Raw genomic sequence first — 13,175 nt, forward strand, 5'->3', positions numbered from 1 at the left:
GAGTTCTGCAGTGAATTGTGCTCAGTTACACATCAGTCACAGGCTTACCACCTTCATTCCACATCTACGGACTCTGGTGTACCATTCCATTACTTTCAACTCCCCTTGTCTTCTGTGGAAGATGAAGGAGATGTATGTCACTATTTTCCCATATCTGCTTGTATTATTTGCCTTTATATTACTTTATTCTAGTCAGTCCTTTCAGGAAATTGACTTTGCAACTCCTTTTTCTCTCATCCCAAAATCAGTAGAGGCCAGTAAGTGGTTTCCTTGCTGCTGCCCTTTTTTGTGCTGTACAGCTTGTCCTCCTTCCCCAGGAACAAAGCAGGCTACTTTCTGATGGGTTGCCTGCTCCCTTTGTTCTGCAGAAAGAACAATTAGGTTGCTCCTGAACCTAGGTTTCCCATGCTAGCTCATGAAAAAACATTTCCATGAGTTCTTTATTTCTTTTACTGCCATCAAAGGCTGATCCTTAGAGCTTTTTTTTTTGTTTGTTCTGCCAAGTCAAACTGCACTTGAGAGTAACCATGCTCATCTGTTTCAGATGGAGATTATTTTACGTTTACAAGACATGAACCCATCGGAGTGTGTGGACAGATCATCCCTGTGAGTATCTCTACCAGCGCCTTCTATTTATTTTCATTTAAACCAGCTCTCTTTAAAGACACATAAAACATGGTCCTCAGCTATGTGTGTTTTCCATTACGAAAAAAGCTGAGCTCATATTGTTGACATATCTTTAACAGCCTCCCTGCAAATGCTTATTTGAACATGCTAATAGGGTTTAGGTTCTGTTATTAGGAGTTAAGTTCTCAAGTCATAGAATTCTCATGATTAAAACAAGCAAAGCAAAACACAGTGTTAATATGCTGGCTGTGGTTATGGATGTTCACACAACTTATGGAAAATTGATGCTTTGCTGTGGCAGTCTTTTTATTTATTTAGTTTTTACTGTGATTTAACAGGCTCCTCAGTTCCTGGGAGAACGTGATGCATTTTAATTCTATTCTTTCCTGGTATTTCTTTTACAAGGCTGGAAGAGAAGAAGAAACTCCAGGAGACATATCATTACAATTAACATTGCGTAGCTAGTAAGAGACATTAAATGTTTATTTTATTTGTTATGAGAGAGGAACACAGTGTTTCATCAAATATAATACTGCCCCTACACTCCAATATACATCCTTAACACACTGTTGCTGAACATGACATGGGAATTACACTGAAAAGCTAACTTTTTCAGAAGAACTAGTTAACTGGCTTTGGCAGAAATTTCAATGGGAGGCTCATATATAGCTATTAAAATATTGTGTGGAAGCTTTTTTCCTTGACAAAGCATTGGGGAACTAATCAAGACATTCCTTGAAAATTTTGTTCATGTTATTTTGTTCATGTTAACCACAAACCCACTTAACAGCAACATGTAACATTTCCATTAAATGAGGAGCCAGAAAAGATTACTTCAACAATGCTAAGCCCATTTTCCCTATTTATATTTGTTGTTATTTTATGCCTTTGTTAAGGCATAAAACGCTGGGGCTACAGCCATCCTGCAGACATCTATGCATTATCCAATTCCATTCACAAGTCATCTTTATGATTTCACACCTTTGTGGCCATTGTTCAGCTCAGTACATGGATGCAAAATAGTAACCTCAACAGCTAACCCCGAAGTTGCTAGACATTTCTTTGGATTGTCTCATTGAGCTTAACTGACAAATCTTGTGAAGAAACCTTGGCCAAGGGCTGAAGCAGGATTTATTTAGTTTAGATCTGTAAAACTCTTTGTCTGGTGTATCCAGCCATCTACCACACTTGTTCATTCCGCCCCCCCCAGTTTCTACTTTGAAACTTCTACATGGCTGTCATACACATCTACTCTAACACTACTGCTAATCTGTTACATATTTCCTCCACAGCTACCAGTCACAGAGTAAAGCCCCAGGGCCGCTGCATGCACTCAGCCATTACACTACCAAATATATTATTACAAAAATAAAATTAAACAGCAAGCCTAGCACTAAACTTCTCGTCTTCGTTCACATCCTAGCTTCCATCAAAACATACTCTCTTTGGCAGCTTTGTAGCATAAACAGGGCTACGTACTTCCCTATAAAACTCGTCAAAGCTCTCCTTGCAATACCATTACAAGTGCAGGCTGTCAGCACGCTGTTGGCCCAATAGCTCCCCTCCTAGGTTTATATACTAGAGATGGAATTAAAACATCACTTTGTCTCCGGAGTTTATAAACAACTGAGGGAGTAAAAAATTGGGTGTTCGGTGAAGAAAAGACAGTTGTGTATTTTTTCAAGCTAGCCAGGGGCTAGAGAGATGTCTATGAGAGTGGCAGCTGATATGCATCAGGCAGTAACATGTTCTGGCCAGTGGCTGACTGATAGTTTCTATTTTCTTTCCAAAGGAGATTATTATATGCTTTTATGAGAGTGCCTTTATTTTATTATGCTAGTATTTTCACCAAAATCACTGGAACTATCCACTTAACCTGTTGTTAGGATCAGACCTGGATGCAGAAAGCCAAAGACTTGTTACACTTATCTTTACCCACAACTTGTTTATACACCAAATTAATACAACCCACTACATTTTCTGCTGCAGTTACATGAAGTTGAAATTAATGGTGGTGCAGAATTTTTATTTAAGCAATTTTTGTCAACTTTGCACGGTCCTTTTCATACCTTTCATATAAACTGCAGGGTAAGAAATTTTTGAGAAAAGATACCAATGAAATGCTTTTACCTAATATTGACATTTATAGAAGAGTTTTACTGTAATTTCATCATTTAGTGATTATATAATTTGAGTATAAATCTTCTGTCTTAAGATGTACTCTAAGAATGGAAATGTACATCTAAAAATGTTTCAGCATGAACCGTTCATTCTGAATGTATCAGTAGTAAGAACCATTTGTCGTGAGAGTTAAAAGTGACAACTGCAAAACAGTAAATGAAAAAAAGCTGTGAGTAAAAAAATTAACAGATAGCAGAAGATTATTTTATAAAGACTGCGGGTCAGGTCTTTATTTCTTTGAACTGAAGAGAACGAACTAAAAGGTCACTGTTCTCACTTTCTTAATGGCAGCAATTAAAAAAAAATCCTTGCTTTGTGCTGGGCAAGATTTATGTTGAGGATAGGCCTGAGAAGTAAGTGAGGTAGCAGCTTGACATCTTGAAATCAAAACACCACTGCAATATTTTTCCATCTATCAACTTTTATTTTTTCCTACAGTGGAACTTCCCCCTGCTGATGTTTGCATGGAAGATTGCTCCAGCTCTGTGCTGTGGCAATACAGTAGTTATTAAACCTGCGGAACAAACACCACTCAGCGCTCTCTATATGGGAGCCCTCATCAAGGAGGTAAGAATAATTGACAGGAATAATGTCCATCTCTCCTTATGGAGAAGGAACTACCAGCACACGGCTGGTTTAACATGCTCTGTCAGTTTTCATAAATCATGCTTCCCTGCATTCATTCCTATTTTGACAGGCTGGCTTTCCACCAGGAGTTGTCAATATTTTGCCAGGATTTGGTCCAATTGTTGGTGCAGCTATAGCATCTCATGTTGGCATTGATAAAATTGCATTTACTGGATCTACTGAGGTAAGTGTTCCCAGATAAATACTTAGGGAGATAGAATTAAGTCCTTGCATTACATTTTTTACTGACACTGAATAAAAGAGATGCATTTATGTACCACCGGTCTGTCCCTCCCAGCTAAGCTTATATACTGTAGCACTATCACAGCATAAGTGGCTCTTTTCCTCCAGCTCCTGCTGTGCCCAGCACCTCAGTACAGCAGATATGGATAGAAAAATATTGCTGGGATTTCCTGTGGGCTTAAGAGGATGTGAATCACACGCAAGTAAGCAGAATATCCAGTTTATATCACAGCATACATAAATTCTGCTTTAGCATTCATAATTTGTGTATCTTGGCATACTTGGGGAAAAGGGGAGAGGAAGGGGGCAAACTGGGGCAAATACACTTCAGCTTTGATGCTGCATTCAAGTATACTGAGGAGGAGGAGGAGGTCTAGAAAGGAAAGATTGCAGGAAGGAAATTGTCCAAGGTGTCTGTTCCCAGAATGATGGAAAGACGCTGGCCAGAAGATGACGGAGACAACGGTCTCCTGGATGCCAGAATATCTTGCAGTGATTCAATGATGCAGACGTTACAGAGGAAGTTAGGACTGAAGAGTAAGGCTGTCATCTGCAGAAAGAGAAACGAATCCCTCAAGTCAGATTGTGCAAAGCCAGCTGTTATCAGGGTTGGGTGGGAGGGGGGAGGATGATAGAGGTACTCCAGACTGAAGTCACAGGAGAAGGGGCCTTATCTCATCCTCTGAAAGCAGACAGAAAGGAATCTCCATGGGAGTTTCAGGGCTGGTTATATTTAGAGGGTGCTAAAAACAGGCCCTTTTCAATTCAAAATCTGTCAAGCTATTGTATGGAGGGAGCTCAACCCCAGGGATCCAGTCTGTCTTTGATATGCTTGACTCCCACTCGTGGCAGTTGCAGGCTGTGTGCATCCCAGGGATGCTGCACTTCACACTGAGTCAAGTTTGTTGAGTCAATAAATAGACTGACCAGACAGCCCTACTAGATCTGTGTGTGTACAGCCATGGTGTGCCCAGGGATTGCAGACACTGGATTAACTCTTTCAAATAAATCTAACATTGGTGGAATTATCCTGTAATTGTTTGAAGTTACCACATGAGCCTAAATTATCAGTAAAATGTAGTTGTATGTCTAATTTGCATACACAATTGTCTTCTAATTACTATATGCACATGAATTTTTATGTCAATTGCAGATTGTAACATACACTGGTTATGTACTAAGTCAATGGCACCATCAGATTTCAGATGATTCTGAGGAATTACTGTAGTCTTTACATCTCCTGTAACTAATTTATATTAGCATCCTAGAGTACTGAAAACCTTAATATGAGCTGATTACCCCCCATAAATTAAGTTGAAACAATTGTTTTCATAAAGATATGTGGTCTCTGTTTAAGATAAATATTCTATTATACAGGATGTTGCACTGTTTGGAGGAGGAAAAATACAGATGGGTTAGGTTTCAAAGTTGTCTTTTGTAGCCAAAATAAATTTTTATTGTAGCTCCAGACAGCTTTAGTTTTAATAGGCGTTTAAACTCAAAAGCTGTGGGTTTTATACTAACTCAGTGCCTACCTTTAAAAGCCTTACTAATAGGAAGTGAAAAGCATTACAGAGATGAAAAAGACATTCTCTAAGAACCTAAAGCAAGAACAGATGGAACGTTTTAATGCAGGGTTAGTGTAAACTATTCCATATTGTTTCTGATTTCCTGTAACACTGATTTTTTGTAAGAGCAAGTCAACATTGTAACATTTTAAACACAATGCTGTGATATGAGCTGAACAATAGAGTGTGTGACTTTTCCAAAACAGTTTTCCATTTCTAATGAAATAATAATGGAAATATTTTGTCTCTCTAGTCCTAAGGCATGTCAATTGTACATTTCAGTGATGTGGACTTCTGATAGCCATCAGATATGTAAATGGCAAGATAGCAACTTCCATTCCTGCCTTTCATCCAGGTGCTAGTTAAGGCAGTTAATACTTTCAACGTGAGCAAGTTAATAGTAAAACCAATCAATACAATAGCAAACGTCTTCAAGTTTAGATACCTGAGGCATGTTTTCTTCTCAAATTTCTACCATGGAGTTCTTTGATAGAAAAATATAAATGGTTTACCTTTCAAATGTATACTTCTGCCTATTGAAAACTTTCTATTTGCCTGTAAAAATCTCACATACACACACACAGAAAAGGCTATTGCTACCTATTTCCTGCAAAGTTTGTTTGTTTGTTGTTTTTTTTTTTTTTTTAAAGAAAGCAGCAGAAATCAGGTTGCTCTTTCTACAAATAATTTTAATGCTAACATTTTCTAAAATTTATAGACTCCATTCCACAGACAAAAAAAAAAAAAACAAGAGCAAGAAGGCCAAGTTCATGACCTTATCTCAATAAAGTCTGACATAGCCACACCAAAGATCCATCCAGCCTAGTACCTTATCTTGCAACATGACCAGTAACAGATTGCTTACAGAAGAACAGAGCATGTGTGATCCTTTCCCTGCTGTAGCCTCACAACCTTTGGGAGTTGACAATTTAAATACTTCCTGAGCCTAAAGATGTGAGTGGACGATTGTATTGTGTTTAATATAGTGACCGATGGCTATGTCATCCTTGCAATCTCCTCAAGATTTGCCTTCACATTATTGTAGCAAGGAGTGGAAAGTTTTGCAGTTTTGGAACAGTGTGCGCTTAGTTTGTGTTTCCAACATTGATGAGAACTGTTTGCTTCTAAGGAGTTCAGTAAGTCCAAGGAGAAGCTTAACTCTGAGCAGGAAAAAGAAAAGTCACGCTTGGGGACAGTACCCTAACTCTATTTATTTTTCATTTCTCAGGTTCTCTAGTGCTTTCAAAATTAAGTACTATTTACTTTTCAAACACTCTCAAGTACTATGTAAAAAATCATCTAGAAAGACCTATTTTCTTGTGGTACCATCACTGTTAAATTCCACTTCTTTTCTTCTGACCCTTCTTTTTACGGGTTAGTTTATGCAGAAGAACAGTAGTCTTCCAGCTCTTTCGTCCCTTTGAGTACTTCTTGTGGAACACCCTCCCATGGATCACTTCCTCTCTCAGTCCCATAGGACATGGCTCTCAAAACTCTTCCCTCTAAAGCTCAGAAGGAAGGGCTCTGCAGACACCCAGTGGGCTATGAATTTCACGTTGACAACTCTTGCACTAAAAGAACAAAAATCATACTAAGAAAGCAAGCTTAAAAATGCTGTGTCTCTTTAAGTTCCAGCAGCTTTCTTGGCTTCTCTGCTTTCTTTGGTTCATACTCTTCAGCAGCTTTTTAACAGAAGTGTTTATTTTTACCGTGTTGTTTTTAGTGAACCAGAGCTGATCCATAGACTCCATAATTATGGCCATCTCCTCTAAGGCTTCACTGACACATTTTTCCTCATCTTCCACAATCACTGAATTTAAACTGCCAAAAATAATCTTTCCTGAACTAATCTGACCATGTCAACACTTGTTCCCTTTCCTACCTTCCCTTGAAAGATCATAAGCCTTTTAAGCATCCCATTACATTTTACAGTATTTCTCCTTGATCTTTCTGGTCCCTAGTTGAAGGGAACTGGTTTAGTTCTGTTTAACAATTAAATTTTCCTGTAGGACTTACTACCAACAATTTAATTAAAATTCAGTCCATTTTATTTTCTGAGTTTCAGAACAGATCCAAACTGGATGTCTGGTTCACCCATGTAATTGCGCTGCAGAGCTCAGAAGTACAGGAGAGGTTAGATAAGTTGCCTCCCCTACAGTTAAATCAGCAGCAGACCGTATTGATTTCCAAGACAACTGCTGATGAGGAGACAATTTTTACACATACTAACACAAGCAGTGAGGTTCTTCACCTTCCAGTTACCTTCTTATTGTCCGAAAGAACTTTTGCAAAGTAGTGAAAAGTAAAAGATCAACAAATAGTATAGAAAAACAGCCATAAAGAAGCTGCTTTACTCTTCTTATGTCTTTATTTTCACACAGGATTGTGAATATGAAGTGACTGCAAATACAGCTATATTTTGACTGCTGTGAGCTGTCTGGCCGTGCCTGTATGTGTGCTCCATTTGAACTGGAACAGGGTACCTCTAAGTTCCTGGTGCACATGGAATAGCTAGGCACAGTCTGTTTTGGACTTAAGATTAGAGATGATTATGGAGAGTAAGAAGCTATGCATCTAAGCAAATGAGCATCTAAAGGACTGGCTGGATTAAAAATCTTGTTTGCTGCAAAAGTGTAATGAGTGCTAATAGCAAATGTGTTACCTCCAAATCAGAGTGGCTTACAACTCTCTCCAGCTGTCAGATGCTCTCGAGATGAGAATCATAGATAGTACACAAAATATTTGAAGCCTTGGCCAACTAGAAATTTATCCTAAGTGGCTGCTTTCCACTTTGTTCAAACTATGACCCATTAAAAGGCAGACAGATTAAAGATAGGATTCAGGTCTACGTCCATGCAGTTCTATGGAGTAACCCAAATAAATATCCAATAAATTGTGCTGGATGCCTGTGTAAATGAAGGGTCTATAAACAACTTCAAAAAAAATAACAGAAGAGTCTGCATTTTGCTTGGCAGAATGTTTGCTTTATGCACTTAGATTAACAAACCATGATCTCATCATTAGTCAACAAGATACTAGAGAGACCATCAAAGCAAACTACAGGAGCGTCGAGGTTGGTTCATGCCAAACAAATGTTTGTAGCTAACAGCTGTATTACCACTGATTCTAATTTACTCAGCAGGATTCGCCTTTCATTTCCAAAGTGATATGAATGTCACAATGCATGATGTAGACAGAATGTCTACCTACTGCACTAGTAATGAGTTGTGTCAGTTCTGGATCTTGCTGGTTTTGGACATCAGGAATTACATCCTAACATTTTCCACTTCAACAACAAGAATTCTAAAGGTGATTTGTCCTGTTCTGAGACATCTGTTAGCTTACAATGCTACAGACATGCCCTGTTCAAAGTAAGAATAGTTTAGGCAGGCAATATTATCATTTATTCATTCTATTCTGTACTAATTCTATATTAGATTAATTCTTGCTTCTGCTTAATCCGTTATATCATATCTTGGACAACTACGTTTCCTGAATTAAAAGTTGTTCTTTCCTTTTTCCCTCCTTGGTAATTTTGGAAGAATTTAGGGAACTGCCCTTGGATGACTATGGCCTACAACAATTATTATGTCAAAGGGATGTGCCTTTTTAAAACTGAAACAAATGGGGTTACGTACAAACCCTTTCAGTCAGTAAGAGTTTAGCTGCAGACTTCCACAGGGCCAGTATTTACCCAAGGAACAAATAAGCCATTTATATCTTAGGATTCTCTCCAGGGATTTCTGTTTGGGATTCCCTTTTCGCATGCTGAACGATTCTCTGTGCTTTCTTCAGTGCTGGTCCTTACACAGGGCATTGCACAGTCAAATTAAGCTGCTATTCTTCATGCCAACATTTTAAAATACACTTGTCTCTGCTGAATCTGGGGACACGTCCCAAACATCCTTGTCCCAAAATGTTACATTTTCACATAATCTGGATTTAAAATTAATCATAATAATACAAACATCATAGACTAAGTAGAAGCATGGGTTTTAAAGTTTTGCCAAAACACTGATGACTTTCTGCCAGAAAACAGAGGAATTTTTTTACCTGATCATACCATCTCCTAGAAGTTTATCGATCTCTTGTAATTTACAACACTTACTATTTTTCAGACACCTCCCCAATAACCCAAGAACACTATAATAGCAAAGATGGGTAGACCAGTTACTTAAAATGTCTACGCAGCTGATGATGTATGTTTCTTGCATCAGTTTTTGCACTGTTCATGGAATCTTTTAATTTACAAAGCAAACCCTTCACAGTCTTGTCTTTGGTAGAGTGCAATAAAATTATCTGCCATTCATCTAAGCTGCTGTTCCCTTTGATTCAGGTGTTCCCTAATAGCTTAACATGTATCTGTGATGAAAGGAGGCTCAGAGCAGAGGAAAAGCTGGAGATTCTGACAAAGATATAGAGGAAGTATCACAAACCTTGGAGGTTTGCTTTTGAATTGTGAGACTTCCAGTGCTTTGAAAGGCAAAAACACCTGTACCATTTTGATGCTGATTTCTGTCTGAAAACAGAAAATTAAGAGAACACAAAAGGCAATAGACTTTTTTTGAATTTCTGTACAGAAGTATTTAAGATGACCGCATCGGCATCCTCTTGAAAGAGACATTAAACTTCCAACATAGAATGTACAAACAATGTACAAATAAGCAACAAGCAAGTGTTGTTTATCACAGTATATTCTCAATTCCTAACATCCTCCAGTTCACAGTCCAGAAACTATTCTTCAAGAAGCTGTTTTGCACAGGGGTGTTCCAAAATGTTTCTTTAATCTTTTGTTGTTGTTGTTGTTCTGAGTAACAGATTGTTTTCTTTGAGATGGGCCAAATTACATCTGCCTCACCCTCCATGCAGCTTACAAGGTTATGGTACTTCACAAGCTGTCCAGGGATACTCCTGATATCAATCTTGAAGCCTATTCAAAACAAGGATGGGGAGTCAGGGGTTTCTCTGCCAACATTCCTGCTGAATAAATGCACAACTCCATTATCTGTGGGGGAGTCCTCTCTTCCAGTGTTCCCTTGCAAGTCTGCACTGCCTATTGGGAGCGCACAGATATATCTGAGAGACACCCCAGGAAGCATGTACTGAAAGACCATACAGATTGGAGCACTATCACTTATCCCTTTCATGCTGTCTTTCTCCATAAAGAGAGGGTCGGTTACAAAAGGCTGTCTTTGCCATTAAATAATCACAGCTCCGGTGCCCTCCCTAAGACTTTTCTCAACCTGTGTATGTACGGCACAAAAGGAGCACAGTGAAGAAAAATGCTGAGCAGCATGAGCCCTACCAACCTCATGTCTATGCTGATTTCTGATGGGAAGGATACAGTGAAGCTGTTAGGTTTGTACTTGCAAAATCGACAATAACCTCCCTGTATAACAGTACTCTGGGCACATTTTTTCAAATTAACACCATTGTCTCCAAGCCTCACGGACTTCAGTATTCACCATTCATAGTATTTGGACTTGCATATTTGCCAATCACTTCTTTGCATATAGTTCTTTTGAAGTCTGTATTTACAGACAGAACAGTTTTGACATTGAAGTGGTAGAATGGAAGGGGGGGGGGGAGGATGGAGGGCTGAACACCTTGCTCTGGTTTCTTCAGTCTGTTCTGCTCTTTGTGGATTTTTGTGGGGAATGAGGTGATTGTTGTTCTTTGAGAGAGGGAGGTTCAAGGCAGTGAGGGTGTGAATGGCATTGGCTGGCACTGGCTATAAACACAGCACTCTCACTGGTTTAGTGTACATTTCCAGCACAGTTTGAGAGGTTGGAATTTGCAGATGACGTGCTTGATACAAGTAGTGGGAGTAGAGGGCAGGAAAGGTCCTTCTTTTTCATGTTCACTTCTGGCTGTCAGTCAAACACAGCAATAAAATCAGTTCCAATTAAGGGGCTATGTAAGGAATTTCATGATAATGTCAACACTCCATTCCATCAATACAGGGGTAAAGAAAAGAAGCTAATGTTAATTTCTTTAAAATAAAATAAATAAATAAATAAAACGCCTCTCATAGACAATTGTGGTATCACCAGATACACAGTTAATCACAATGGTACATGAAGTCATTCACAATTCCTTCATTACCCTGTGGGGGGGGGATTTCTTTTTTTTTTTTTTTCTTTCTTTTCCCTGTGGGGGCCCTGGTTTCTATTTCATTTGCTTTCTGATTACTCCAGTGCTGACTTAACTTTCCCAGCAGACTGACTTCAGTTCTCTAGTAGGTTTGGATTCTCATCAATTAACCCCGTACTGCTAGGAATCCCACTCACCTGACCTTAGAAATAGGAAACTGAGAAATCTCATCAGCTGGAGACTATACTAGACTCTATAGTATGTAGGCTATACTAGAGAAAGAAGTCCAACTGCAGCCTCACTCAGATCTCACTTCACATCTAACTTTCTGTGTGATCTTAAAAGATGTCCCACTTGAAAGAAAGTACTTATGAAAGTTCTCAAGTTTATCAGTAGTAAACAGACACTTAATCCTGTGCTTTACTGTGTGTGGTCTTAAATCTACCTGTGATAATTCCTTAGTATGGGCACAGTTATGTTTCAACAGTACAATCTTGATTTATTTTTCATTCATTGATCCAGGGAGGGGTGAATTTCCAGAGAGTACAGCTGCCTCTCCATATGCCATGCCCCCTCTGTACAGGGTACACAGAACACGTCAAATACGTAGCTGTCAGACTGCAACTCCATCAATCCTCATGTTCCTTGGTGAGATCTGCAACTTGAGGCTGCTCCAATTTCCTCACTGGGCTGCATTCTGCTCCAGCTGACTCCACAATCTACAAAGATATTTAGAGGTGCTTTTGACCTCCTCAACCCATATTAAGATTATCTGTGGTGCAGCTGAGGGTCAGATCTGGGATGGCGCATTTCTAACTTCTTGCCCTGCTTGGTATTTGGCTGTATGCTGCTAATCCCACAGAAAAGGCTGAATATTTCCTCAGAATCTGATGTATTCTCAATCATGATTTCAGTGTCAAATTACTTAAAACTTTAAATGTTGAAAAACAAATTTTGAAGCAAACAAGTGCCCTCCCACAGTTCGGCTAACACTCTAGAAACTGTAAGTAATAAGAGTGAAATAAATTCTACTAACACTCATCGCTTGGGATAACTAATGCCTGGACTATATAAAGAAGCATGATAACAGTTATTACTAATGAACAGTAGTAAGCTTAGTACAGACTTAATACATACTGTGGTATCAGATCTGTTTTGTACCACATGGAAGTGATTCTAGCTATGCCAATTTCAGATTTTTAATTCAGCCCTCCTAAAGCACTCTAAAATAAATCCTACAACATGTTAGCATAGACACAAAGGGGTGAAGGGTACAAACACCTTGTGTTGTGCCTTGTCCCCTCTCTGATTCTAGAAGAAAAAAAAAGAGAACTGGAAAGCTGTCCACTGATGATGAGAATCTGTTTAGACTGAAGAACCTGCTGGATTATTTAAGGCTCAGTTCCAGTGATGTCCAGCATTGGCTGTTAAAGTGAACTGTATGACTACATTGCCTGTAAAACGTGTCTCCATTTCCTTTCAGGTTGGGAAGCTGATCCAAGAAGCAGCTGGAAGGAGCAATTTGAAGAGAGTTACACTGGAGCTGGGTGGGAAAAGCCCAAACATTATTTTTGCAGATGCAGATTGTAAGTCAGCACTTGCACATTTTTCTTAAATGTTTGTGTGGCTTTTCTATTTTCATCTTAGGGCTTATCTTTTAGATAAAGTGAAATGGACCAATATAGCTGTAACCAACTGCACTTTTCAATATTACAGAAACAGCCTGGAGTGTGATAGTTTTATAAAAAGACAATATTTGTACCCAGAGATTCACAGAGGACAAAACAAACAAACAAACAAACAAAAACAAACAAAACCAAACAAACAAACAAACAA

At 38.8% G+C, this 13,175-nt stretch overlaps 1 protein-coding gene and 1 long non-coding RNA gene across 3 annotated transcripts in view; one reads left to right on the top strand and one right to left on the bottom strand.

Moving 5' to 3' along the window:
• The window catches only part of ALDH1A2 (aldehyde dehydrogenase 1 family member A2), a 55,873-nt gene that overhangs the window by 30,532 nt on the left and 12,166 nt on the right, over positions 1 to 13,175 (top strand). The window contains exons 5-8 of the mRNA XM_068695199.1: positions 545 to 606; positions 3,247 to 3,375; positions 3,506 to 3,619; positions 12,823 to 12,925. Coding sequence (XP_068551300.1) covers positions 545 to 606; positions 3,247 to 3,375; positions 3,506 to 3,619; positions 12,823 to 12,925 — 408 coding nt within the window. The remainder of the gene's footprint in view (positions 1 to 544; positions 607 to 3,246; positions 3,376 to 3,505; positions 3,620 to 12,822; positions 12,926 to 13,175) is intronic.
• Positions 1 to 13,175, bottom strand: part of LOC137862808 (uncharacterized) — a 122,040-nt gene that overhangs the window by 29,282 nt on the left and 79,583 nt on the right. The gene's annotated exons all lie outside the window — the stretch shown is intronic.

The sequence above is a fragment of the Anas acuta genome, chromosome 12, assembly GCF_963932015.1.
Source record: "Anas acuta chromosome 12, bAnaAcu1.1, whole genome shotgun sequence".
NCBI lineage: Eukaryota > Metazoa > Chordata > Aves > Anseriformes > Anatidae > Anas > Anas acuta.